Source organism: Akebia trifoliata, chromosome 15 (assembly GCF_017979445.1).
Source record: "Akebia trifoliata isolate Shusen 1 chromosome 15, ASM1797944v1, whole genome shotgun sequence".
In the NCBI taxonomy this organism is placed as follows: Eukaryota; Viridiplantae; Streptophyta; class Magnoliopsida; order Ranunculales; family Lardizabalaceae; genus Akebia; species Akebia trifoliata.
Window position 1 is genome coordinate 22,460,040 of NC_141389.1, and position 16,839 is coordinate 22,476,878.

Here is a 16,839-nt window from a genome sequence, read left to right on the forward strand (position 1 = left end):
CAATCCACACGCACTCACGTGCCAGGGCGTGCCACTATCGCATCCAAGAAGTACGTGAGTTATTACCATAGGATTCTCATCCACAGCCCACGTGGCATGATTAGGCGAAGAGTTCAAAAGGTGCCCCTATTCTCAGGAAGCTGAGTCTGATCCACTGTGCAAAGTACCAAGATCACTATCGTTACAACCGATCACTACTGTACACGTGTCCATCATAAACATTGCGTAACACTCCATCTCACTACTACTACTATACAGTACTCACACATAACTTGCTTCTAGTTCAATAAAGGCGGTTTATTCAAACAAGAAAAATAAGATCCTCTTAAAAAAAAGGCTAAAAACGATTGTTTATTCCTTTTTAGTTTCGTATTGTCTTTTTCTCTCCTCGTATGAAGAAAACTCATTATTCGTTCTAGATTTCTAGGAATTTCTGGTTCTTGTAAGGTCCCACAAACCGGAAAAAATGGTGGATCTGGTAATCTCCGGCATTGATTCCGATGGGTCAGAAGAACGGCTTTTGTCGGAATCTGGCAATGTTGAGATGTCGTGGAGGTTAAACTTCGATGGGATTCAGAGATCAGAGCACAAAGAAAAGCCGCCTCGTGGCCTTCAAGATTGTCTTGGAGTTTTAGGTTTGTTTTGTTTTTTAAATTTTTATTTATTTTAAGAACTATTTTAATTGTCAGGATTCGTATGGTGGTTTGTTCTTCATTTGTTTAGTTTGTATTTTTGAATGTTTTGATGCACATGAGATTTAAAAAAGAAAAAAAATGAATTCATGAGTTTATTTTATTGTAGTTTAATTTTTTTAATTTTATTTTATTGTAGAAAATGAAGGGTTTTTTTTTTTATGGTTTTATTTTGTTCTTTATTTTATGGTTCTTATTATTGAGATGGGATTTAGTCTATTTGGTTCAATTTGAAGTCCTTAAAAATGGTTAGCAAATGGTCTAAAATGGTAACAATTGAGGCAGTAAGAAAATAGTTAAAGATACATGTCTTGATGGTGACATAGGACTCATGATGCTGAGTGCCGACCCCATTACTGGGGATAAGGGATTGATGATGATGATCAGTCTATATTATTAAATACATGTGCTTTTGGGGTTGTTAATGGTAGGGAACAGATTTTCTGGACTCTTCAGAGATGAATTACAATCAACCTTGACCTACTAAGAACTGAATCTGTTTCAGATATCTTTCTTGAAACTCACCAAATGTTGTAAATTTGGGGACAAGTAGGTGAATTCCTGTGTGAGGGAATTGGTGTACTTTATGGGTAACTTTCTTTAGTAAGAAAATAGAGTTTGCTTGTGCTTACGACATGGGCATCAGGGGCGGAGCTCGTAAGGAGCTGGTGGGGGCAATTGCCCCCACAGAATATTTTCAACTAATTACATGCCGCATTTGTCCCCACTCCCTCACCTCTCTCCCCATTTGCCCCCACACCCTCACCACCCTCCAATTTTTGCACCCCCCACCCTCAATTTTTTGTTGATGACATTGCCTCTTGACTGGGCCTTCTCATATACTAATTGGAAATGACCTAAATATCATTTTCTTCAACTTCTAACCAAAAACCTCTGAATTTCTCCCAAAGACCATTCATCTTCAAGTTCTTCCACCATACAACTAACCATAGTGTGCCCCCACTACAAGAAAATCCTGGCTCCGCCCTGATGGGCATCCTCTTTGGGGTTAAGGGGGGTAAAAGAGGAAAGATAATAAAGTTTGAGGGTTATTAATGGAAAAGGGGGGAGAAGAGGAAAGGTAGTATATAAGATTGGAGGGGTATTCTTAGAAATTTGGTAGAAGAGGAAAGGCAATAAAGTTGAAAGGGTATTTTTTTGAAAAAAAAAGATAAGAGAAAAGAAAATAAAGTTAAAAGTTGTCCTCAAAATTCATAATGAGATTAAGTCCCAATCCCTACTTATGTGGGAGATAAAGAGTATGGGGTCCATCATTGTGTTTTATTATATTCATTAGAGGATGCTCGTGCTTGGGTCTAAAGGGGGTAAAAAGGAAAAATATTAAAGTTTGAAGGGTATTATTAAAATATCTTTGGGGTTAAGGGGGTAAAAGAGGACACATAATAAAGTTAGAAAGGTATTATTAAGAAAGGGAAGAAGAGAAAAGACTATAAAGTTTGGGGGGTAATATTGGAAAAGAGTAGAAGAAAAAGAATAAAGTTAGGGGTATTTTTGGAAGGAGGAAGAAGAGAAAAGGTAAAACATGTCCTCGAGATACGCTGTTTTTGGAATATAAATCCCCCCCTCTGACACACGCTCCCCTATGCCCCCATCATAGAACCGTAGACCATTTGCCATGGGTTACACAAGAAAAAGATTTATGATTATGCGTATATCTCGAGGCAAATGATCAACGGTTCTGTGATGGGGGCGTGTGTCAGAAGCGGGTGTCAAAAAATCTTTACACTTTATTTAAAAAAAAATTCCTTTCTAATTACTTGATTTTCCTTGGGTGTTCATGGCTGTAAATTTATTAGCATGTATGGGTATAATGAAATGCTAACCGCTATGGTTCTCACATTTTCTTGTGCCAGATTATATTTCCTTTTACATTTTAGAAGAATTTACTTATATGGATTTGATATCTTTGAAATCTTCAATTTTAATTTTTAATTTTTTAATTTGTTATGTTGAATCTCTGGCATTCTGTCAAATATATACATAAAACAATGCTGTCATCAGTGAAGTCTTTTATTTTCTCTGAAGGTAGGGAAAGATTTGGAGATACAAAACTTGACTATCTGTTGATATAATCAAATGGAGAAGCAGGATTCATGTTGCCAACCCCAAATAGATGGTCTAAGACACGAACAAATGTCAGTGTCATTACTGAATTGCAGAGTCCTACTCTACATTCTCTAAAATCTGTCACAATGACACATCCATGCAGTAATTTTGTAGAATTGTTATTACTATTTTTTAAATTAAGTTACTTTATATAAACTATAAAGCAAGTAATGATTTGCATGATAGGTGGATGGATATTTGTTCTTCAAGAGAATGCATGAATCCCTTACTAATCACATTACTTGATGGGTTTAGCTCCTGAAGATGTCGTGGCTGAGTATTACCAACAACAAGTAGAAATGTTGGAGGGGTTCAATGAAATGGATGCTTTGGCAGATCGTGGTTTTCTCCCCGGAATGTCAAAGGTTTATATATATTTTTTATTGTTTTACTCTGATCTCTAGAAATCAGAACCACAACATTTGACCAGTTCATACTTCATATTATGTCTTGGACTAAAATTTCCTTTTCTTTTTTGTCTTTTTTGCTTCTAGGAAGAGCGGGAAAAACTGGCTAGAAGTGAGACAACTGCCATTAGAATATCAAATATTGCAAATATGGTTCTGTTTGCCGCTAAAGTTTATGCCTCAATCAGGAGCTGTTCGTTGGCAATCATAGCATCCACATTGGACTCACTTCTTGATCTGTTATCTGGGTTTATTCTGTGGTTTACTGCATTTTCTATGCAGACACCAAACCCCTATCAATATCCTATTGGGAAGAAACGAATGCAGCCATTGGTCAGTTTCCCTCTTATTATTCCTTATAGTAAGATACATAGTTGCACCTGCTTATGTATGTAGGCATGTATGCTTGTTCATTCCCACATTTCTGTATGCATGGTTGTTGTGATGCTTGAGCTGTTGCACACACATGCCTATTTGCCTTTTGGCCTTTTGGCCTTTCCATACTTGTCCTCTTCGCATTTTTTTTCAACTGTGATACGCAAATCCCTGATTTATGTACCTAATTGTGGAGATTGGATAACCATACATGTAGTGAAAACTGTGTTGACTTATTAAAAAAATATTCATTTTTATGCATTCGAAATCCCCTATTTTATTTGCTTCTCTACTCCCAACCCTGCTACCCATCGACGTTCTGAAAAGAAGAATCATAAAAGGTAAGATATGTTTATGCACGGTTCATATGCATTCTACTTTCCTTACTGGACATCTCAAATCCTTGATTTATGTACTTAATTGTGAAGATTGGATAAAAATTATATGTAGTGAAAACTTTGTGATTTTATCAGAAAATTATACATTTTTATGCATTCGAAATTCCCTATTTTATTTGCTCCTCTACTCCCAACCCCCCTACCCATCCATCCCCATTGACATTCTGAAAAGAAGAATGACAAAAGGTAAGACGTGTTTATGGATGGTTCATATGCATTCTACTTTCATTACTGGACATCTAGGCGAGAATTCTTGTTCAATAATGTCTACTCCAATTTTGAAATTGGATGGTGTTCAAGCTCATGGTTGATGAGAAAGTAGGTGTGTTTCAGGGATTTTCGTTACCATTAGTATCTGGCCAACTGGTGCTAACTCTGTCTGGGTAATGGACATTCTGTGATCTAACTACAAACTTGGGTAGTTAATTATCGATATAAGAAGGGTGTGCCATGCTACCAGAACACATTGAATGATGCTTGATTTACAACTACTTGTAAGATCCACTTTAGTTTGCAATGATTTGAGGGGGCAATCTTCTTCCAGTAGGGACCAGTGAAGATTGGCCACATGCCCTCATGTTAAATAGATAACAATAGGCTGTCGTCTTCTTTTCATGTTTGTGACACTTACGTTTCTGCTCTAGTAAATAGTTTACCTTGTGTTCTTATAGCCCACTTGACAGTCTTAGTTGGGCAGTGTTTGTGTGAAAGAGGATAAGCTATGGCTAGAATCTAGGGTGCTTTAGTTATGGAGGGACGGGCTTCTGGTTACTCGCAAGATACTTCGTTCTTTCAGGAGAATCTTCTCCTTGTAGCTACGATAAAAGATAGTTTGGTGATCTGGTCACTGGGAAATGGTAATAAATCTGTTGGACAAAAAATTCTACTTAGCGAGGATCATAAATGTGGATCTACACTCGAACTAGGTGACTTCATACTTGTCATGATTTATTTATTGGATCTGTATCTTAGTTGGATTATAACTATCCACAATTATTTTATAAGTTTATAATTTGGGGTTGAGTTTTTTAATTTCTGTTTAGGATGATAGGAGTTTCAAAATTGTGGACATTGGTTTGACATTTTTAAAACAATTCATTGAACTCATGGTTTTTATTGACCTAGAGAAAGCATGTGACAACCTACATATAGATTTAATATAGTATGTGTTGGAAAGAAAGGATTTTCAAATGGATATATTGACATGATTAAGGCCATGTATGAGAAGATTGTGATTAGTGTGAGTGCAAATGAAGAGGAGATAGATGAGTTCTCAGTTATCAGTTATAATTACTTTACATTAAGGATTGACTTTGAGTCCGTACTTGTTTGCTCTAGTTAGAAATGAAGTAACTTTTATAGCACATAGCTTGGTTTATATTAATTTCAAATGATGTAGTATTAGTTGATACGACTTGAGAGGGAGTCAACACAAAACTGGGATTTTGGAGAGGTGTTTAACTTCAAAATTAGTGATCTAGAAATGCCTCAAAGCAACCATTTTCGTTACTTCCAGTCTAATTATTCTTAAGGATGGAGAGATTGAGGAAGATGGTTGCTTATAGAATCAGAGCTTGATGGTTAAAGTAGAGTTGTTCTTCTGGAGTGCTATATGAGAATTATATAAAATGGCAGTAAGACCTGCTATGATTTATGGAGTTAAATGTTGGGTGGTCAAGAAGCATCATATTAATAAATTGAGTGTAACTGAGATGAGGATGTTGAGATGAATGAGTGGAAAGACTAGAAAAGACAAAATTAAAAATGAAACTGCATTCAAGAAAATGTAGAAGTAGCTCCAATAGGTGATAACTAAGAGAAGATGATCATACTTTGATCAATGAAATGGATAAGCACAGTTCAGTAGGTTCGTTGGTAGGGAGGGCCATTCTAGCACAAGTAGATCAGAAGGTGTTCGAGCTTCAAAAATATTGGCTGAAGAATAACCAAACAACTAGAGTGGTTGAGAGAGAAGGAAAGGGTGAATGGGAACTTCTGTTGTTTGAGGAGCAGTTGTGGTTGGTGAAAGTGCTGAAGGATGCTCTGAATTGGCACGCAGGGAACAATTGTGGAGCAAATCGACACTTTTGGGATACTATAAAATGGTGCAAGAGTACGTAAATGAGTATGGGTGCTTACTAAAGATTTTTGAATTCTCAGGGCTAGGATGGTTTTCGTCTCTCCTGATTCCTGAAGGAAGTAATGGTTCAGGATGGGAAAACTTGTCCGTGGCTCTCTCGGGGGGAGGTGACGAACATATCGGTTCCTGGAAGATGCCTGTAAGAGGAAAGGTTAAAGTGGGGAGGACTCTGGCAACAAACCAAGTGTTGGGGACCTCAAGAGTATTTCGGTGTGTGGAGGTGAGCTATACTCTGTGAGGTAGGGGACCAAGATGTATGTTGAGAGGATTTGACAGAGGTAGTTAATTACATGGCTTCCCCTTCCTCCAAATACATTTTTAGGCCGTGTGGGAACAATATGCGAGTGTTTCTGTTCCAAGGACAAATAGGATTCAATTATTTTAAGGAATTAAGAAGTATGAGGATTCAGGAGGCCGTGGTAGGATTGAGAGCATGGTACGCTAATTGTAACAGCATCGTGAAGCTATGGGAACTGTTTGGGACTTGGATAGACATCATTAGACTTCCCTTTCACAGGTGGAACTCAAGTTCATTCTACTCTATTGGAGACTTGCTAGGCGACCTATGGAGGTAAAAGAGAGTACAAGTTCAATGGAGGACTTAACAGTAGCAAACATCAAAGTGGGATGGTGGGTGATAGACATTCCAAGGTGGGTGAAGATTCCAGTGAGGGGAGATCCGCTTATAGTGGGTATTAGAGTCTTGGAAGGACGGGACAATTGCGATAAATCTATTAGTGCCTTGTAGGGTCGAGCAAAGAATTTGAAGGGGGGAAATAGCAAAGTAGGGTTGGAATTATCAGTAGTAGTAAAATCAAGATTGTTGATTTCGAATTCTTGTTTGGTAGAAGTGGGTTACGTGGACGATGGAGATGGCAACGCGATTTACAAAGACATAGGTAAGGTTTTTCGGTGTGGTCTTTCTACCATTCCTTGTGTGGTAATGGAGAGGTCTCTTTTCTGCATGTTGCTATTTGGGAACAAAAGTGCGAAAGTAGCGTTCTTTACTTGGACAGCGGCACTAGGTAGGATCCAAACGGTAGATTTCTTGATGTGGCAAGGGATGTGCAGGGTGAGTTGTTGTTTGTTGTGCTTGAGTAATGGGGAATCTTTGGATCATCTTCTCATCCATTGCAAGTTCATGCATGATATTTGGGCTCATTTTTTCAAGTTGTTTGGAGTATCAACTTGCTTGCCTAGAGCAATCGGGGATCTATTCACTTCTTGGACCTCCCTTGGAAACATGTTCCTTGGTGCAAAAAGGTTTTTGTGGAGCATTACTCTATTTGCAATTTGTTGGGGTGTGTGGAAAGAGAGGAATAGACATACTTTTGAGGGTAAAGTGAATGATTGTAAGGAAACAATTATGTGTATTCTGGGTCTTATTTTCTTTTGGTAAAATTTTTATAAGGAATTTAGGGGAGTACTTTTGAGGTTTTTATTTGCAATTGGGATGGGGTTTGTTGTATTTCTACTGAGTAGTTCCTCTTTGTAAGGTCTTTGCTTGGTTGGTCACCTCGGCTGACCTCGCCTTTTCTAATAATGAAATACTACTTATCAAAAAAAAAAAAAACTAAGAGAAAGCCCCAAAAGTATGTGAATTGATGGACAAAATTAGTACATTGAGAAGTTTGTATGCACAGACAAAAGTTACAATGTATGTGATGGCTATTCCTCTAACTGTCCTGGTGTAAGGAAGGATTACATAGCTCTCATAAATTGCAGTATCTCATTTCTTAGACCAAGCCGGTCTTCAGTCTTTCTATTATTTGTGCTGAAAAATAGAAATATTCATTCGATCTTAAGTTTGAATAATGCCAAAGGAGTGCTACCAGACCCTTGGATTGTTTTATTGTACTAAAATCGTAGACCGTAAAAATGATTTGTGCAGGGAATCCTTGTATTTGCCTCGGTCATGGCGACTCTAGGTCTGCAGATAATCTTGGAGTCTATGCGCAAACTTTTATCTGATGTAAGTGGATACCCTTATGTCTTTCCCTCTTGACTTTTCCAACTTGAAAGGTCGTTTAACGTGTCTCATAAGATTCCTCTCTCATCCAAACCACTTCTGAACCATATTTCTCTTGACTTCATTGTTGACCACAGGAGGCTGAGTTCAATTTGACCAAGGAGCAAGAGCTGTGGGTGATAAGCATCATGCTTGCAGTGACGGTAGTGAAGCTGATCCTGACTGTTTACTGCCGCTCTTTCAGCAATGAGATTGTCAAAGCTTATGCCCAAGATCACTTCTTCGATGTCATCACCAATGTTATCGGTCTCATTGCTGTTCTGCTCGCCAATTATTTTAATGATTGGATGGACCCGGTTGGAGCCATCATTGTAAGTTATATTGCTCTCTTTTATTTATTTTTTCTTTGAAGAAAGACTTTCATGGTGGGGAATTGGATGTCCTTAGCTGTGATAGACTTCACATGACATTTGGGGGAGACCATTGAATGGGCCCGACCAAGGGCACATCATAGGCAAAAGATTACACCTTTACTGATCAAGCGAGATTAGTGTTTAGTAATTAGTGGGTGAAGGTGGCTTTTGAACTAACCAACTTAGCAAGCTGGCACCTTCATTGTGATGTACCAAATGATTAAGAATCTATATAATAAAACACTACGGTGGGTCCCATTCAGTTAGAGTATTGTGGGGATAAACGTCCCACTCCAACTACAGTTGAGTGGGGTCCACAATATCCCACTTTATTGTCTTTCCTCTTCACCCTCTTCAACTTTATTGTATTTCCTTTTCGCCCCTTTCTTCAATAATATCCCTCCAATTTTACTTTTTCCTATTTTACCCCTTTTTTCAATAATACCCCTCTAACTTTACTATCTTTCCTCTTTAATCCCTTTAACCCTTAAGAGGATGCCGACCCTAGTCTATATAATAAAATACAACATTGGACTCCACTCCAACTATAGTTTTGTGGGATATAAAGATTGCGACATAGGATTGAGGTCCACACAATCCCCCACTTTATTGTCTTTCCTCCTCCCCCTTTCTAAGAAAATCCTTAAACTTTATTCCCTCTTTTAATAATAGATATCCCTTCAATTTTATTGTTTTTCCTCCCCTTCCCTCTTTTTTCAATAATGCCCCTCTAACTTTACTATTTTTTCTCTTTTACCCCTTTAACCTGCAGCACGGGCAAACTCTAGCTTAGAATATGGGTTGATTTTGGTATGCCATATACTACGTGAGACCCCCATAAAGGTGGTCCTGATTTTCATACAATAGGGCACAAGCAGGGAGGATGCCCGTCCTAACTCTTTCTCTCTCTCTCTCTCTCTCTCTCCTCTCTCTCTCTCTCTCTCTCTCTCTCTCTCTCTCTCTCTCTCTCTCTCTCTCTCACTCACACACACACACACGAGCGCTCCCCTTTCTTTTTTTTACATGTGCTCCTGTCTCCTGCAGCTGGCATTGTACACCATCCGCACTTGGTCTGCCACGGTGCTGGAAAATGTGAACTCCCTGGTGGGCAGGTCAGCAGCACCCGAATACCTTCAGAAGCTGACATATCTCTGTTGGAATCACCACAAAGCCATAAGGCACATAGACACCGTGCGGGCTTACACCTTTGGGTCTCACTACTTTGTTGAGGTAGACATTGTCTTGCCTTCGGACATGCCTTTGCGGGAAGCACATGACATTGGGGAGTCCTTGCAAGAGAAGCTCGAGCTATTGCCAGATATAGAACGTGCCTTTGTTCATCTTGATTATGAGTTCATGCACAAGCCTGAGCATGCACTGACACACTCTTAGCGTCTGGCATTGCACGTTTTCTTTTTTGCATTATGTGATTTCTTTGTCTTAGTAGCTATATTAACGCAGACACTTCACCATTGACACTGTCATGTTTTGGACATTTAATTTTTAAAAGTGGTGTCCATGGCATACCCGCATGGGTCTCTGGTGTTTGCAAATGAAGTAGCTGCATGTATAGTTTGTATGCACGGATACCTGCTATGTAGAGGGAATGGTGCCTCAATCTTAGAACTCTTGGGATTGAAGTAGGCAAGTAGCTTTTGATTATACGGTTGATACTCCGTTTATTTCATTATAAATGTTATTGAAAATGAGTTAATATCTGTTTTTTACTCTCCATTGATGTAGTGAGATTTTGATCAAACATATCCGGAGAAGAAAATTCATTAAGAGAAGCCCATCATTCTCTAATACAGAGACAATTACAAAGACCCAATCTGAAACTACAGCAATGTAAAAGGCTCAATCAACACACAAAACACTAGAATCACTTGGACATGTTTAGTAACTAGATGACTTGATCCATGATCAAGGGAGACTGGCTTAATCAAAATAAGCTCTTCAAATTTGCCCCAACTTCTTGCTCTTTCTTCCTTTATATAGACAACAAAACACTAATTCTAGTGAACCCTTATGAGCCCAATTATATTCATCCGACCCTTTCCTAGAACTACTGGAATCCATTCTAATTCTTCACAAAATAACCAATTCCAAGACTAGGTGTTGTTCCCAAAATCTTTTTTACATAACTCCCAAAAATCTGGATTTAAGAGTCCCTCACCAGGGAACGTCTCCCTTAGCATATGGGCACCACTTGGACTGCCACCTAGGATCCGTTGGTTTATGTTGACCAATGTAAATTCCTTCGATCCTCACCTTATCATCCATCCACGTTCTTTTAGGTCATTATTTTGCTCTTTTTGGGCTTCATCTTGAATATTTCTTCTTACTGGAGTAGTAATTGCTATTCATTGAGCATATCTAAATCATCTCAATCGGCTTATCGCCTATTGGAGTTACTTACATACTTTTTTTAATTTCATCTTTCTACCTTTTTTTTTAATATCTCAATATCTTCATCTCGACCATATAACATGATATTTTTTTATTATCCACTATTAAGTTCCATGGAGCATAGTTGGTCTTGTTTTATAAAATTTTATTTTTTAATTTGAGTACCATGCATCTGTCGCTTAGTAATCTAGAAGTGTATTTCCATTTCAACCATCAAACTATAATTCAATAGGGTAACATTTTTCTCATTTTCTCCATCCTTATGTGTAATAGATCCATAATGGAATTGGTTGCTTTATGGTATTTCTAGACCATCAATCTTTATTTGGGATTCCTCTTCGGGAAATGCTAAATTTATACACCACATTACTCGATCTTGGTTTTACTTATTCTAAAGACTCGGGATCAAACACGGTGTCCTATTCCTAGAATAAAGGAAAGGTGTCTACCTGACACGTTTTTGTTGGAGTTTGAAAAACCTAGGGCTATTAACCAAGCCTTGCATGCAGCCTTATGTGTTTGAACTCCACTAAAAATGTGACACGTAGACACCTAACGTAGTTATAGAAACATGACACCGTTCTGGATCGCAACTTCTAAAAGCCTTATATTTCAACATTTCTCTACACATGAAGATGCCAACTTAGCTAAGTTTGTAAAGGTTTGAGTGTTGAACCCACCTTCAATTCTACTTACCAATTATAGCAATTGGCCTCCCAAGCAAGAAAAGAAAAAAAAAAAAAAAAAAAAATCTCACTTTTCTCCAAACGATTCTTGTTTTGTCTGTAATTTCATCAATTGACTGTAATATAATTTTGTATATCAAGACACGTGTTTTTGATTGTTAGTAGCTATTTCATCTACAATTAGAACAAATAAATATGGACTCATGTAAATCTCTTATGTTGATGAACTTTTATTTGGACTTATCTTTCTATTTATCCTAGCACTTGTCACAACCCTGGCATGCGTGCCTGATCACATCGATGTCTCTATATATTTCGTGTGTGGGTCCTAAAGAATATGTCACATTTGGACATTGGGAGTATTTTCCGTGATCAGGATTCCGAATATTCTGGTCACCAGATGCATGAACCAGATGTCGAAATTATACTGATTGGGCATTTTTTCAGAGTGTCGTCTGCATGGTATTGTTGATTGAAACCAATCAATCAATCATAAAATCGAAAACATGTGTCATGAAGAGTACTAGTCTTTGATTGTTGGCCCACCACATATGGCTGGTTGATCAAGTTGGAAGAGTAAGGTTTTGGATTGTTGCTGTAGGAGTAAGGAAAATATCTAGGACGATGAAACCATCATTTTTGTTTGGATGTGTGGAGTATTATTGATTGTTACTTTGTATTCAAATGGATCACTCCAACTTTATCTTCTAGTGGGAATATGTCGATTGTGCTCATGAATAAGAGACAACAAGACGAACCGGTCTTCATCTATGATTTCTTTCTTCCTTTAAGTTGCTATTTTTTTTTTTCACTTTGTTGGTTTTAAGTGCCTAAACAATTATTAGTGGATTGGAGTCACTATCATTCCTTTTTTAGGAGATGGGTGTACATGGCTACCTGAAAATTATTTTAGAACACTATTGCCTTTTTGGGCAAAGTAGTGGTTCTCGTATGGATTTGACACTATTCTACCTAAGATATAAGTAAGGGGTATGAATAGAAAGTGGAGAAGGTGTTAGACACCCCTATTTCTCCGTGAATTTAAAAAAAAAAAAAAAATTTTTGTTGAGAAAACACGATTTGTACCATTGTTTACAAAGGACATTGTTTTGAGCTTAGATCATGAGATTTGCTTATACAGGAAGGAATCCTTGTCCATGTCGTGCCATAAAATCACACAAGTTTAAAAAAAATATAAGCTCGATAGTTATGGGCCCATTCTTATGGAAAAAGGGCCCAAGTACTTTTAGCCATCAAAATCATTTGAGTGGTGGATGCAAATGTATGTAAGGCTAAAGAAACCAAAATTTTCTTTTTGAGAGACACTTCTACAACTAGTCTTTCGATAGATCTAAAGCCCAATCTATCAAATCTAAGTGGGGGTGTTCATTACATCTTAAAGGTTTTTCTAAACAAAATTAAAGAAGAAAGGAGAGGGATAGAAGAGGGAAGAAGAAATATTATTGCATCACTTGTCCTTAAACCTAGTTTGTTCTTGATTATCTTATTTTCTTTGAGTTTTCTTCTTTGTTTTCAAATGACGACTTTTGAATCTTCATATTTCTTTTAGTATAGAGAAATTGAGATTAATGGATTTGAGGTTGAGAGTTGAGACTTGAGAGGATAGTGTAAGAATTTGAGATTGAGAGTTAAGAAGAGGGTTATTAGAGAGATTAAGAGGGAGAGAGAGAATAATAGAGATAGATTTTGAGGCTTGAAAGACGAGGTTCAAGCATGAATTTTTTAATGAGAAATGAGGATCTTTATAGAGGTTTGGAATAACTTTTAAGGTCAAAGGTAGAAGGTGGGGGAAAAATGGTGGGATTTAAGAATGAGGTCTTAGAATTTGAGGTTAGTGAAGGGTAAATGTGGTAAAAATATAAATGAGTTTTTTGACCCATATCCATGGATATGATCCAAATGAGTTGATTAGACAACACATACCTTAGCTTGAGTGATAGTTAAGTTAGGATATGTGGTTATTTGATTGAAAAAATGATTAATATAAGAGATTAGGTGGTTTGATTTTAGAAGGATGAATGCGGTGGTGACATGTGGAAAAGAAGTAAAGAGGTATAACTTTTTGGTGGGTTTGGTGAGTTGATTAAGGGAATGGGGTGTGGTGTAGTATAGGGGTAACATGTGTTGATATTATTAGGTTAGGTTATAACATGTACTGTGCGGTGGGGTATGGGGTATGTAGCTTTTGAAGGTGATGATGAGGTTTGGTGGGATGGTTTTGGGATGTTGATTGTGGTGGTGACATGAGTCCATTTGGCGAGAATGAGCTTTTGATGCTTTATAAATCTTGACCTTGATAAATGGATTTTGATTGTGGGGTGCGGAATGAGGTGTATTTTGATGTGGTGTGGTGTTGGAGATAGTTTTGACAAAGATTTGGAATTGGGATTGGGCTTGGCATTAAGCTTAATATTAGGTTAACTATAGTTAAGGAATCAGAATTGATTAAAAATTGAGACTAGACATAGGTAGGATTGGAGAGGGGATTGCAATTTTAAAAGAGATTTAGGAATGATGGATTTAAAAGTGCGTGTGATAAAAAATTAAAAGTGAGTTGATTGTGATCTCATGGGCCAAATAAAGGCCTTAGGCCATTTTATTAGAGCAAAATATGGTATTTTCAAGCATTGGGCCATTTTGAGTGTCAAACACTTTTATGAGCTTTTTTTAGAGGGGTCCATGCAAATTGTGGTGTCTATAGTTACCCCTTTTTGTAAGGGTTGTGTGCAAAGAATAGATTGAACCTTTGTTTGCGAAAGAACTTGTTGAGATATGATTTGAAAACACCGAATGGATTGCTAAATCTTGAAGAAGGTGGTTACTCAAGTACAAGGTCTAATAGGTTTGACTTTTTGAATTCCTTGATCTCATGACACAAAACTCGTTTGAAATCTCAAATTTTGACAAAAAATTGATGATTTTTAAAATTCTGATGTTTTTAGTCATGTTTTGACAAATTGAACTTGAAAAGGGATTTTGATTTTTTTATATTTTAAATATCACGATTTTTTTTATTTAAAAAAAAATTAATTTGTGGACAAGGATTGTAGGCTAGTTAATTTTGAAAACGAGATGCTCTTTTTGAACTTAAATAACAAAAATTTTTGGGGAGGAACTAAGGGTTCGTACTAGTCCTTTGGGCTGTTGAGGACCTTGGTGAAATTGTCATGGTCGGTTGGTAGGTTTACACTGAAGAGCATTTCAAACTTACTGTAGTGCTTTTTGATTGCAGTGGTTGACGTAGAATTCAAAAAATCAAGTGGGATGATGGATATTATAGATGACGGCTGCCCAAACACGAGGCCTGACAAGGTTTAGAATTTTTGAATTCATTGATTTTGTGGCATAGAGCACATTTGAAATATTGGATTTGATGAAATTGGATAAGTGATGCTTTTAATCATATTTTGATGAGTTTGCCCTATTGTGGGGTGGCATGCCTTGGTTCTATGTCATTGAAGGATGATGGAGACTCGAATGAGTTAACTAGCGGTAATATAATGAAGGCCTCTCTTCATTTCAAGAGTTGATTTTTAAGAATAACATAGTTTGACTGCATCTGATAATTGATGACTTAGGAAAAAGATACTTTGCAAATTTAAACCCTTGAATATGGCTTGTCTTTTGTGGTTAGATCAGAATTTCTATTAGGATCTTTTTGCAGAAGGAACCTTTTTATTGTGTATTTTTTTTAAATATTCTTCATTGTTTCCTGATCCACTTGGGTATGTCCCTGAGTTGGTACATCATTTAGTCTAGATTTGGAAGAAAAGTCTTTATGAAAGAATGAAGCGGTACATCATCTTAACATAACTTCCTTTCCAAATTGCAAGATTCACTTAGAAATCATACATTGATGATGAAGTTGTGGTCGAAATCGGAATTAATGATATTGGAATGAAGGCTTTTGTCGAATGAATGAGATTTTTTATTGTCTTCGTTGAAAAATATAAGAGATGCCCAGTTTTGGCACAAAATTTCATTTTAGCGTTTTGTCGTTCACAATTTATACTCATGCAGATCAGGAGTATACAAAAGGTATTGAAAGAGAATAATACGACAATCTTCAGGGTTCTTGAGTCATCTTCAGTCCTCTGATTGAACCGAGTATGACTCTTCAATATTTGACATGACACTCATATCATTCATTGATTTCAAATTCTTTGTGGTCATAAAGTTCATGTTTGGAGGATATTTTTCAAAAATTTGAATTTTTTGATTTTGTATTTTGTATCTTTAATTTTTTAAAATTTTTTGTTTGTTTTTGAAGTGGACCTTGTAAATTAACATACTTTTTGAGGACGAAGGTTCGATAAATATTTTCCCAAGAAAATATGCAAATTTTGTTTTTGTAGGTTTTTTTAAATGTGAACTTTTTAAATTAATACCATTCCCGAGGACAAAGGTTCGATAAATATTCCCAAGAAGGGATGCATGTTTCTTTTCCTTTTACAATTTTTTTATAATATTTTTAGGTTAATCTTCTAAATTAATATCCTTCTTAAGGATGAATGTTTGATAAATATCCTTAGGAAGGGATGTAACTTTCCCTATTGGTATTTTTTCTCTAAGGAAGAGTTGTTTAAGAACTTTCTTCGATCTTGCAAGCAGTAGATAGATGATCGATTGTCTTTTCAAATGAAGTCACACTATCACATGTCCCCCCTTAACACTAGAATAAATATTATTATATGAGTAACAAAATGAAATGCATGATGATTTATAAGGGTCAAGTTGTATTAATGGGTAAAGTACATTAAAGTTTGTTGAAAAGAAGTTTATAAGCATGGAGTTGGATGAAGAGGGATGATTCAAAGTTGTAAAAGAATTGATTTGTAAAACTTTCATCAACGCGGAGTTGACATCAACACATAGTTAGAAAAGTTTGCAAAAGAAACAATTTGTGAAAAGTTCATTAGCACAAAGCATGAAAAGTTCATAAAAGAAATGATTTTGTAAAAAATTCATCAACATGGAGTGAGCTTCAACGCAGGGCTTGAAGTTCATCAACACGAAGTTGGATAAAGATAAAAAGGGATGACTTGGAGTCGTGATAGGATAGATCTATAAATAAGTTTATCAGCACGAAACTGGATTATTCATCAGTACAAAGCATGTATCAACAAGGAGCTAGAAAAGTTTGATTTTGTTAAAGGTTCATTAGCACCGAGCTAACATCAGCACATAGTAGAGAAAGTTTGA

At 36.7% G+C, this 16,839-nt stretch overlaps 1 protein-coding gene across 2 annotated transcripts; it reads left to right on the forward strand.

Annotated features, from left to right (window-relative positions):
* Positions 1-311: 311 nt before the first annotated feature.
* On the forward strand, positions 312-10,239 carry LOC147384630 (metal tolerance protein 5). 2 transcript variants are annotated; one of them, XM_086424847.1, is made up of 6 exons: positions 312-635; positions 3,075-3,184; positions 3,314-3,559; positions 8,031-8,111; positions 8,246-8,479; positions 9,566-10,239. In XM_086424847.1, the coding sequence occupies exons 1-6, from the start codon at positions 467-469 to the stop codon at positions 9,911-9,913; spliced, it is 1,188 nt and encodes a 395-aa protein (XP_086280973.1). In that variant the 5' UTR covers positions 312-466; the 3' UTR covers positions 9,914-10,239. The 2 variants fall into 2 exon arrangements, with proteins under 2 accessions (XP_086280973.1, XP_086280974.1); XM_086424848.1 differs by having other exon boundaries at positions 497-635; positions 3,006-3,184.
* The last annotated feature ends 6,600 nt before the right edge of the window (positions 10,240-16,839 follow it).